Here is a 12,010-nt window from a genome sequence, read left to right as displayed (position 1 = left end):
CAACATCATTAGTCACTGGGGAAATGCAGATCAAAACCACAATGACATACCACTTCACTACCATGAGAATAAGTGCAGGGGAACATGCAGAAAAACTGAAACCCTCATACACTGCTGATGGAAATATAAAATGATACAGTTGTTTGGAAAATGGTTTTGTAGTTCCTCAAATGCTAAGCATAAAGTTGGTTATATATGACTCAGCAATGTTACTCTTTTCTCCCAGGAAACCTGAAAATACAGGTTCTGCATGAGTGTTCATAGCATATCTGTAATTAAAAAGTGTAATTAACCAAAAAGTCCATCAACTGATGAAGGAATAAACAAAATGTGGTATATGCACAAAATGGGATATTATTCAATGATAAAAAAGAATGAAGTACACGCTATAACATGCTGAACCTTAAAACATTATGCAAAGAAATAATCCAGACACAAAACACCACATATGGTATGATTCCAATTATATGAAATGTCTAGGACAGACAAATCTAGAGTAACAGAAAGTAGATTAGTGGTTGCCTATGACTAGAGAGGAGGGAGGAAGTGGACAAAAGCTGCTGATGAATACAGAGGTTCTTTCTGGAGTTATAAAAGTGTTCTAAAATTGTGGAGATGGTTGCACAACTCTAAATATTCTCTAATTGTACTCTAGAAAAAACACATTGCATTGTATTCTTTAAAAGAGGTAATTTTATGTTATCTGAGTTGTATCTCAATAAAGCTGTTACAAAGAAATGAAAAGCCAAGAGATCCCTTTATTTTCTTATTCTTACTGAAAACCTTGAATTCATTTTTTAACTGAGCTCAATTTTAAATTGAGCTTAATTCTAACTGTGATGTTAATTTTAAGTAAATCTTAAACCAAATCACAACTTTTAAACAAATACCTGTTTGCACAGCAGTGTCCTTTTTGGGAGAGGTTGTAGAATTGATACATATATTCATTTTATCACTGACGTCATCCAAGCCATGTCCTAAATTTGAAATGTTAGTAGATTCATTATATTCCACTTGTATTAACTGACAAGAGAAATATGTTACCCAACATAATGACACTTCAGAAATGTTAACAGAAATTATGTATAGCGGCAACTAAATACAAAGACGACGTTTGGTGTAATCAGGAAGTGTGAACACTGCAATACAAATTTAAAAGGGCTCTCCTAAAGTTTCTTACAAAAAATTACCTGCATTTTAATCTGTTATTGAATTTTAGGGAGATCACTTAATATATTCCTCCAAAAACTGGGTAAAAAAGCAAACATTTTCCCTACTGTGAGCAAAACATAAAGAGAATTTAAGATTACTAGAAAATGTAACATTTAGTATACTCTTAAGGTGATTTCTCAAATAAAATAAGCATTATAGAGTTCCAATAGCTCAAAGTCTGAAATTCCTTAAAAAACATTTAGTTAATAGGTGTGTTAAAGGCACTAAAAATAAGAAATTACTTAAAAGCATCTTCAAAAGATACTATAAGTAAAATTCTTTTTAATTATTTTATTATTTTTAAGTTTATTTATTTAGAGAGAGCATGGTGCATGAGCAGGGGAGAGGCAGAGAGAGAGAGAGAAAGAATACCGAGCCCAGTGCAGGGTTCAATTCCATGAAATGTGAGTCATGAAGTAAACCAAGATCAAGAGTTGGATGGACTCTCAACCGACTGAGACACCCAGGCACCCCATAAGTAAAATACTAGTGAAGCGCTTACCGCCAAGATTTTTAATCAATCCAGAAGTGTCATGTCCCTTTTGAGCCAATTCTCGGATTCTCTGTTCCTGTTTCAGTCTCTGTGCTAGCTCTTGTGCTCTTTGCATTGTCTGGAATAGCTCATTTGTCTTGAGAGCCATGATTTCCTATTGAGGTGCACAAAGGTATTAAATACAATTATCAAACACGTACAGACTTGACAATTCTGAGTAGATAAGCTACTATGTGTCAGACACTATTCAAGATATTGGGAGAACAGTCTGGGCAAAGTTCCTTCCCTTTTGAAGCTCACATTTTAGTATCTTTTCTCTGTATTTAATATCTTTTTATCTGTATTAGATCACAAATTTAAGAACCCTTTTACCCACTCAAATTTATAATAAAGTTTTGAAAACTTCTAAAACCAATGGTCAATTCCATCAGAATTCCATTAAGAGTAAAAATAGATTAAGATGTAGGACACAAGGTTTACACGGGGCGCCTGGGGGGCTTAGTCGGTTAAGCGACTTTGGCTCAGGTCATGATCTCACAGTTTGTGAGTTTGAGCCCCGCATCAGGCAGGCTCTGTGCTGTCAGCTGGGAGCCTAGAGCCTGCTTTGGATTCTGTCTCCCTCTCTCTCTCTCTGCCCTCCTCTGCTTGTGCTGTCCCTCTCTCTCTCTCTCTCTCAATACTAAATAAACATTAAAAAATTTTTTTAAATAAAAACAAAAAAAACCTATAAGGTTTATGGCCACTTCTTGCAATTCAAGCACGCGATACTTAGATTTTTTTCATGTATACAGTTATTTCATAGGAGTAGTTAGCTCAGCCTATTCAACATAATCAAATTAGAACCCCGACCATATGCTGTTTCATCAGCTAAGTGTGGAGTGAAGGCTGCAAATGGGAAAAATCAAGAAAATGCAGGCTCTTAGACCCATCTCCCAGCTCCAGAGAAAAGGCTCTAAGGCTCTTCTACAAACCTCCCAAATCCTTGGCAATCAAATGTCACTGTATGACATGGTACTTGACACAACCGTACCTATGCTGCCTGTGCCACTTAATAGAGATGTTTTCCTAGCCAACCAGAGATCTACTCTTTTTGAAAAGACTCTTACTGGGGCACCTGGGTGGCTCAGTTAGTTAGGCATCAGACTCCTGATTTTGGTTCAGGTCATGATCTTACCATTGTGAGATCAAGCCCTACATCAGGCTCTGCGCTGCTTATGGAGCCTGCTTGGGCTTTTCTCTCCCCTTCTTTCTGCCCCTCCCCCACTCAAACATGCTTTCTTTGTCAAAATAAATAAGCTTAAAAAAATCAATTTTTTACTCTAAAATATTATTTATAATGTAAATATTACCATGTTCATGGGCTGGAAGAATTAACACTGCTAAAAGTCCATTCTATCCAAAGTAATCTACAGATTCAATGCAGTCCCTATCAAAACACCAATAGTATTTTTCCCAGAACTAGAACAAATAATCCTAAAACTTGTATGGAACCACAAAGGATCCCAAATAGCCAATGTAATTTGAGAAAGAAGAACAAAACTAAAGGTATCACAATCTCAGATTTGAAGTATATATACTACAAAGCTTTAGTAATCAAAATAGGATAGTAATGGCACAAAACAGACAGAGATCAAAGAGGATAGAGCGCCCAGGAATAAAACCATGCTTAATATGGTCAACTAATCTACAACAGAGGCAAGAATATGCAATGGGAAAAAGAAGTCACTTCAACAAATAGTGCTGGGAAAACTGGACAGTTACAAGCACAAGAATGAAACTGGACCACTTCCTTCACCATACACAAAAATAAACTCAAAATGGATTACAGATCTAAATTGTGAGACCTAAAACCATAAAACTCCTTAAAGAAACATAGGTAGTAACCTTTTGGACACTGGCCTTAGCAACAATTTTCTAGATATGTCTCCTCAAGCTACAGAAACAAAAGTAAAAATAAACTGTTGGGATTACATCAAAATAAAATACTTCTGACCATCCACAAAAGGCAACTTACTGAATGCGAAGGTTATCTATAAACAATGTATGTGAAAAAGAGTTAATATCCAAAATACATAAAGAAGTTATACAACAACAACCTAAACCTCAAATAACTTGATTTTTTAAAAAAAGGGCAGAAGATTCAAATAGAGGTTTTTCCAAAGACACAGATGACCAACAAACACAGGAAAAGATGCTCAACGACAGGGAAATGCAAATCAAAACCATAATTATACCATCTCACATTGGTCAGACTGGTTAATATCAAAAAGACAAGAAATAACAAGTGTTGGTGAGGATATAGAGAAAAGGGAACTTTCATACACTGTTGGTGAGAATGGAAATCGGTACAGCCATTGCGGAACAGTATGAACTTTCCTCAAAAAACTAAAAATAGCACTACCATACAATCCAATAATTCCACTACTGAGTATCTGCCTGAGGAAACAAGAGAGATATGCACTCCTATGTTTATTGCAGCATTATTTACAACAGCCAAAATATGGAAGCAACCGAAGTATCCATAGGTAGATGAATGGATAAAGAAGATGTGGTGTATACATATTCTATATTTTATTTGACCATAAGAAAGAATGAGATCTTGACATTTGCACTAACATGCATGGACCTAGAGGGTATTATGCTAAGCAAAATAAGTCAGATGGGAAAGACAAATACCATATGAAGTCACTTACATGTGGAATCTAAAAAATATTAAATGAAAAGCAAAACAAAAAACCCCACACAAACACAAAAACAGCCCCACAAACTGGTAGGATGGAGTCAGGAAACGGGTGAAGAGGAGTGGAAGGTATAGGGTTCCAGTTATGTAACGAATAAGTCATGGGGATGAAAGCTACAACATAGGGAATATAGTCAATGGTACTCTAATAGTGTGTATGACGACAGATGGTACCTACGAACACACATAACATACAGGACTGCTGAATCACTATTTTGTATAGCTGAAACTACCATTGTGTGTCAACTGTATTTCAATAAAAAAATTTTTTTAATATATACTTACTTCCTTTTGTTTTTGCTTAAGTATGTCTTCTTCATACTGCTTCTGCATTTCTTCTCGCTCCCGTGCTAAGCGACACTCCTCTTCTTGTTCTTCCTTCTTTCTTTGCTGTTCTTCCAGCTGTTTCTTCCTGCGTTTCTCCTCTACCTGAGCAGTGATAGCTTTCTGGTCATAAATCATAAATGACACAAATTACTGTTACAAATTAAAAAATCCATTTTTAGCATTTGTTTATATTCCTAAAATAAGCTTATCAGTATCAGATGATACACAATACGGTATTACATATATAAGTAAAGTTAAATTGTCAAATTCGCAATCTATTTCTCCCATCTCATCTGTCAAGTTCTACATATGCTTTTTCTTTAACCCCAGGAGGGCTGTTAGAAGAACTAATCCAGAAACAGCTGAGTGCTTAGTGCTTAGCATAATGCCTGGTAAGCAACAGATACTCTATAAATGTCTGTTCACTAAACTAAGAGTAACATTATTAAAAAAAGTTTGTAATACTTATTTTTGAGAGAGAGAGAAAGAGCACAAGTTGGGGAGGGGCAGACAGCGAGGGAGACACAGAATCTGAAGCAGGCTCCGGGCTCGGAGCTATCAGCACAGAGCCCGACGCAGGACTCAAACTCACAAACCCTGACATCATAACCTGAGCCAAAGTCAGACGCTCAATCAACTGAGCCATCCACACGCCCCAAGAGTAACATTTTTAATTAAACTGAATTCTTCATGTATCAGTGATTTTAAAGAATTATTCAGAATTTTAAGTCCCTTTAGTGTTAGACTAAAATTAGGAGAGAAATTAAATCTTAGTCTCCTTTCTTACGTTGTCTGCTAGATTTCTCAATCAGAATTCTACTTCAATGCCCTATATAATTCCCTTACAAAGAACTAATTCTTATCCTGAACAGAATTCAGGAGAACTAAACCAATGAAAAAAAATAACCAATATTAACTTAAGACTTAGTGCCACTTCATATGTGCAACTTACATATTAAAGACCTCTTCTGGCAGGCAGGTGGCTGGCTGTACTACATGATACTGTCTAGTTCTTAGCATGAATGTAATTTTACTATAATGCCAGTTGAAGTAAGAATTAGATTTATCACAGGATTGGACAGGGCCTGTGCTACACATTTAACTGAAATTTTAACTGCCATTTACTTAGGCATCTGCTGGCTATGACTATTATTTATTAAGGCAAAGAACAATATTTTACAGTGCAATACCTGATGTTCTAACTGTTTTTGTCGTCGCCTGTCACGTTCTTCAATCTGAGCTGGGTCCAAGAGAGCAGTCATAGAACGGAGAAAACTGGCAAGACAGACACTTTAGCTATTCAAAACCCCCAAAAGGTGGGTTTAACAAGGTGCTAAATCACTTTTGTTTCAGATATATCCACTATTCATTTATACTTTAAACAAAAATACCAAACCTAAAATCAATTAAGACATATTATAAATATAACAGCTCTTTTAATAAAGCACAGACTTTCTTAAACCTCAATCAATACTGAAGAATAAACTTACTTCGTTTTCTGACTGTTTGCCATAGTCGTATCTCTAAGAGGTTTTGCTATATGTTCCTCCTCTGAAGGTTCAACCTGGCTTCCACTCATAGGTGTATAAACACTGTTGATATCAGCCAGCTCCTGAGTGTCCGGAGAGACACAGAAGTACTCTGGTTGGTTGTATGTTGACCGAGAGGAGAGTTGAGACTGAGAAGCAGGATAGTTCTTTAATGAACCAAAATGCATTGTCCATCTGTCATGTTCCTCACCCTAATCATGATAAGCAAGAATTACTAAGAATTTTTCCAATTGTTCACATGTATAAAGTCCTATACAACAAACACAATTAAAAAAAAAATTTTTTTTAATGTTTATTTGTTTATTCTGTGGGGGAGGGGGGGTGCAGAGAGAGGGAGAGAGAGAATCCCAAGCTGGTTCCACACTGTCAGTGCACAGCACGATGCAGGGCTCAAACCCACAAACCATGAGATCATGACCTGAGCCGATATCAAGAGTCGGATCCTTAACCGACTGAGCCACCTAGGTGCCCCTCAAACATGATTTTTAAAAGTTACCACAGAACAGAATAAGAATAAAATTAATGAAACTACATTCTTTATTGATTCCATATACATTTTGGTAACTAGCTTCAAGAATATGAGAAATTCAAAGAATTAGGAAATTCCTAAGAAGTTAGTTTTAAGTATGCAAAATCACACTTACTAAATGCATTCGATAAAAGTTTCAGAAGAACAACTGTGTAAGAATTTGAATAGTGTAGTCTTGTCAAATAGTTTCAGGATATTTTTATGTTTATGATTAAAGACTTTGAAATTATTTTTTTCACCTTTATATCCACATATATTTGCCACCTTACCTTTGAAGATGTAATTTTTTCCTCTGTTTTTCTTTGCCGATCATCCTCTATTTGTTTGTTCAAATCTTCGATCCATTTTCTCTGCTGTTCTTGTTTCACAGCATTGAAAGAGTGCTCCAGTGGTACTGCTTCCTAAACAAGAGTCATCAATACTAGCTGAAGTTCGCTTCTCTTTTTGTAACCACTTTATATTTATAAATCTTGCCAAGAATTTATATAGATTTAAGCAGAAAGGCACTGATCTCTAAGAGGAACAATAATTTTAAAGAAAAAAATTTGAGTTATACAATTAAATAGATCTATTCCAATTTCTAGAATCATACTTGTAACATACAGAAGTAGAGAACACAGTAAGGTAACTAAATGTAAAAAAAGGAATTTTATAATAAAAAATTCTTTTTCTAAAATAATTATAAGATTTTTAAAAGTTTTTCCTAATAGTCTCATTTAGACTTTGAAAGGAGTTACTGATCATTTAAGTTAGATGTAAAATACTGTTTTACATCTGGCTTCAGAACACAGGAAATACTGCCTCTGGACCAAGAGCCAGGAAGATATGAGTACCAGAGGCTTTCTCTATTGAATCATAATGTCTCTCTAGAGATCCCTCTTTTCCATTTCTACTGCTACAGCCTTATCACAGTAGATGACATTTCAATAAGATAAACATATTGTGTCTAGGTTAAGTCCTTGAATTCTAAGAAAAAAACAAAAATTAGAATAGTAGCATAAAAATTTGTTGCTTCTTAATTTATGAAAATTTAGGATACTCTAACAAAAAGAAAATAATATATACTACTCAAACTGTCCTGAAATGCACCAGCTAAGTAACAAACATACTGTTACACGAAATAACTGCAGGACATAATTAAAAAAAACAGCTTGATAGACTACTACAGTCACAATATATCTCATAATGCTACTTTCTACCTTTGTTTTTTTTTTTTTTTTTAACATTTATTTATTTTTGAGACAGAGAGAGACAGAGCATGAATGGGGGGAGGGCCAGAGAGAGAGGGAGACACAGAATCTGAAGCAGGCTCCAGGCTCTGAGCTGTCGGCACAGAGCCCGATGCGGGGCTCGAACTCACGGACCGTGAGATCGTGACCTGAGTGAAGTCGGACGCTCAACCGACTGAGCCACCCAGGCGCCCCTCTACCTTTGTTTTTAACAGAAACAATGGCAATTGACAAACTGCTTTAGTTAAAGGAAAGAAATATTTATACAACAAGAAAAAATTTTAGTATCTCATGTATTCTTACATGTTTTAAAGAGATAAAAACCGTCACATTTCCTTAAGCCTAAAAGAGTCACTTCAAAAGAAGCATTATCTTCAAGTAAGTAATTCAACAATTCTATTTCTAGAAATATGATTTTGAAGATCAAAATGGAAAAGAAGCAAATGTCCCTTTTTACCTCCTTACAAGACTTTCTCAACATGGCACTCAATCATTTTAGACTCTGTCATCTGTTTAAGTCTGATTTAACTAGACGTGGTTTCAAATTTCAGTCGAGTTACAAATTATTCAGTTTAGGTACAAGTCAAAACTACCCTTGAAAATTTCTAAAATCACTCACAAAATGTTTTGTATACGTGTCTTTACAACCCTATGGAAAACTTAATGAGTTCATTTCTCTTAAATATAGAGAACAAAGAGAGGGTTGCTGGATGGGCTGGGGGAGGAGGGATGGGCTAAATGGGTAAGGGGCATTAAGGAATCTACTCCTGAAATCACTGTTGTACTATATGCTAATTTGGATGTAAATTAAAAAATAATTTTTAAAAAATCAGTTTTTAATTCAGTCTTCCACTTCCTACTCAAGGATGTCTTATAACTTCCTTACCACTTGAATAATTCGTTTTACTTCTCTAACTTACTAGGAAACACTTAAAATTATTATTTTCTCTTGGGGCACCTGGGTGGCTCAGTCGGTTGAGCGTCCAACTCTTAATTTCAGCTCAGGTCATGATCTCACAGTTCACGGGTTTGAGTCCCATGTCAGGCTCTGTGCTAATGTCACAGAACCTGCTTGGGATTCTCTCTCTGCCCCTCCCCTGCTCACACTCTCTCTCAAAATAGACTTAAAGAAATTTTAAAAATTAGTTATTACTGAATTTTGGGGGTTTTAAAAGATATAGTCTAGATACAGCCCTTTATCAGGTAATTTGCAAATATTTTCTCCATGTATTTTATAATCTAACAGTAATATTCACAGAGTACTTTTTAAAGTTTGAGAGAGAGAGAGAGAGAGAGCGCAAACCCACAAACCCTGAGATCGTGACCTGAGCCAAAGTCAGACACTTAACCAACTAAGCCACCCAGGTGCCCTCAAAGAGAACTTTTTAAATTTATTTTCAAGTTAGTTAACATATAGTCTTGGCTTCAGTAGAGCCCAGTGATTCATCTCTTACCATATGACACCCAGTGCTCATCCCAAAAAGTACCGTCCTTAATGCCCATCACCCATTTAACCCAACTGCCACCCTCCCGCCCCGCCCCAGCAACCCTCGGTTTTGTTCTCTGTATTTAAGAGTCTCTTATGGTTTGCCTCCCTGTTTTTATCTTATTTTTCCTTCCCTTCCCCTATGCTCATATGTTGAGTTTCTCAAATTGCACATGAGTGAAATCATAGGATATCTTTCTCTGATTGACTTATTTCGCTTATCATAATACCCTCCAGTTCTATCCACATTGTTGCAAATAGCAAGGTTCCATTACTTTTCATCACCAAGTAGCATTCCATTGTGTGTGTATGTATAAATATATACCACACCTTCTTTATCCATTCATCAGTTGGTGGACATTTGGGCCACCAGTGTTGTGTCCTTGATGTCAGCATATTTTTATATCTTAACCCTTTGATTAAATTTACCTGTCATTCCTCAAAACACAAGGGAGTATCATTGACTTCTGAATGTTAAACCCAGCCTGTGTTCCTTGAATAAACCCAACTCATCATGATGTACCATTTAAAATTCTTCTCTTTGGGGGCGCCTGGGTGGCATAGTCGGTTGAGCGTCCGACTTCAGCCAGGTCACGATCTCGCAGTCTGTGAGTTCGAGCCCCGCATCGGGCTCTGGGCTGATGTTTCAGATTCTGTGTCTCCCTCTCTCTCTGCCCTTCCCCCGTTCATGCTCTGTCTCTCTCTGTCCCAAAAATAAATAAACGTTGAAAAAAAAATTAAAAAAAATAAAAAATAAAAAATAAAATTCTTCTCTTTCTTGTACTGTCAAGTTTTCATATCAAAATATTTGTCTTGTCAGCTTTGAGTATCAGGTTTTGTTTATTCCACTCTCATAAACCTTGAAAAGCTTTCTCTTCTACTTTAGTTACGTGGAAGAATTCACCAATAAAAATGTCTGGGCCTTGGGTTTATTTTGTGAGATTTTTAATGATGGAGTCCAGCTCTTTAATAAATAGGTTCATCAAGATTTTCCATTTCATGTGTCAATTTTAGTAATTTGTTTTTTCTAATATTTTGTCCATTTTCATAAATTCTCTAACGTACTGACAAAAGTTCATGTATTCTCTTACTTTTTTTTAAGCTTATTTTTGAGGAAGAGTGAGCACAAGCTTGGGAGGGGTAGAGGGAGAGGGGGACAGAGGATCTGAAGCAAGCTCCATACTGGCAGCAGGGAGCCCAATGTGAGGGTCAAACTCACGATCCGTGAGACCATGACCTAAGCTGAAATCAGATGCTCAACCAACTGAGCTACCAGGTACTCCCATTCTTACCTTTTTAATGTCCATAGACCCTTTAGTGGTATCCCCTTTTTCACTCATGCCAGTCTTCACAAGGGGTTTATCAATTTAAAAACCTTTCTAAAGGACTACTGTTGATCTCTTAATTCTGTATATTTATTTCCAATTTTACTAATATCCACTCTGATCTTATTTCTCTCCTTCTACTTGTTTTGGGTATAATTTTTGCTCTACTTTCTCTAACTTCTTAAATGAATTACTTAGATCATTAATGTTTTGTCTTCCAGTCTTCCTTTTTCAAGAAATGGATTTAAGTCTATAAACTTACCTCTAAGCACAGAAAACCTATGTTTTTATAAGCAATATTTTCATTTTCAGAGTTCATATACTTTGTTTTTCATTCACACAGAACTGTATTGCTTAAATATTAAACATTTGGAAATTTTCTTTTTACTATTTGTTACTGATATCTAGCTCAATTCCACTGTGATCAGGTAACATATTCTGTGTAATCTGAACCTATGAAATTTGTTAAAATTTTATGGCCTTTCAAATTATTAATCCTCACTTTTTGTCCATAGATGTTTTAGGTTTTATTTCTATATAAATGAAAAATCATTACAATTTTATTTTTTCTTTTCCAGTTCTTATGACTTAATTTTGTCCCCTTGTCTTGCTATACTGGCTAGGACCAATCAATAACAAATAATAACCTGAACATCTTATCTCCTTATGGAATACTTCTAAAATTTCTCACTTAGGATGTTAGCTTTAGGGTTTTGTTTTTTAACTCCAGTATAGTTAACATACAATGTTCTACTAGTTTCAGATGTACAATATAGTGATTCAACAATTCTACACATTACTCAGTGCTCATCAAGTATACTCTTAATCCCCTCCACCTATTTCACCCATCCCCCCTCTGGTAACCACTAGTTTGTTCTCTATAATTAAGAGTCTATTTTTCAGTTTGCTTTTTTTTTCTTTGTTGGTTTCTTATATTCACATTTGGGTAAAATCATATGGTATTTGTCATTCTCAGATTTATTTCACTTAGTATTATACTCTCTAGCTCCATCCATGTTGCAAATGGCAAGATTACATTCTTTTTTATGGCTGAGTAACATTCCACTGTACATATATAACACATCTTCTTTATCCATTCATCTATCAATGGATACTTGG

At 35.6% G+C, this 12,010-nt stretch overlaps 1 protein-coding gene across 7 annotated transcripts in view; it reads right to left on the bottom strand.

Moving 5' to 3' along the window:
* Window positions 1–12,010, bottom strand: part of CCDC66 (coiled-coil domain containing 66) — a 51,204-nt gene that overhangs the window by 15,352 nt on the left and 23,842 nt on the right. For 6 of the 7 annotated variants that reach the window (XM_047850374.1, XM_047850379.1, XM_047850377.1 and 3 more), the window contains 6 exons: window positions 7,121–7,252; window positions 6,263–6,513; window positions 5,963–6,047; window positions 4,731–4,892; window positions 1,715–1,859; window positions 891–977 (listed from right to left, as the gene is read on the bottom strand). In XM_047850374.1, the coding sequence (XP_047706330.1) occupies window positions 891–977; window positions 1,715–1,859; window positions 4,731–4,892; window positions 5,963–6,047; window positions 6,263–6,513; window positions 7,121–7,252 (862 nt within the window). The remainder of the gene's footprint in view (window positions 1–890; window positions 978–1,714; window positions 1,860–4,730; window positions 4,893–5,962; window positions 6,048–6,262; window positions 6,514–7,120; window positions 7,253–12,010) is intronic. The other variant, XM_047850375.1, reaches the window with a different exon arrangement.

The sequence above is a fragment of the Prionailurus viverrinus genome, chromosome A2 (assembly GCF_022837055.1).
Source record: "Prionailurus viverrinus isolate Anna chromosome A2, UM_Priviv_1.0, whole genome shotgun sequence".
NCBI classification, from domain to species: Eukaryota; Metazoa; Chordata; class Mammalia; order Carnivora; family Felidae; genus Prionailurus; species Prionailurus viverrinus.
The sequence above is the reverse complement of the archived record's forward strand: the minus strand, read 5'-3'. Positions and strand labels throughout refer to the sequence as shown.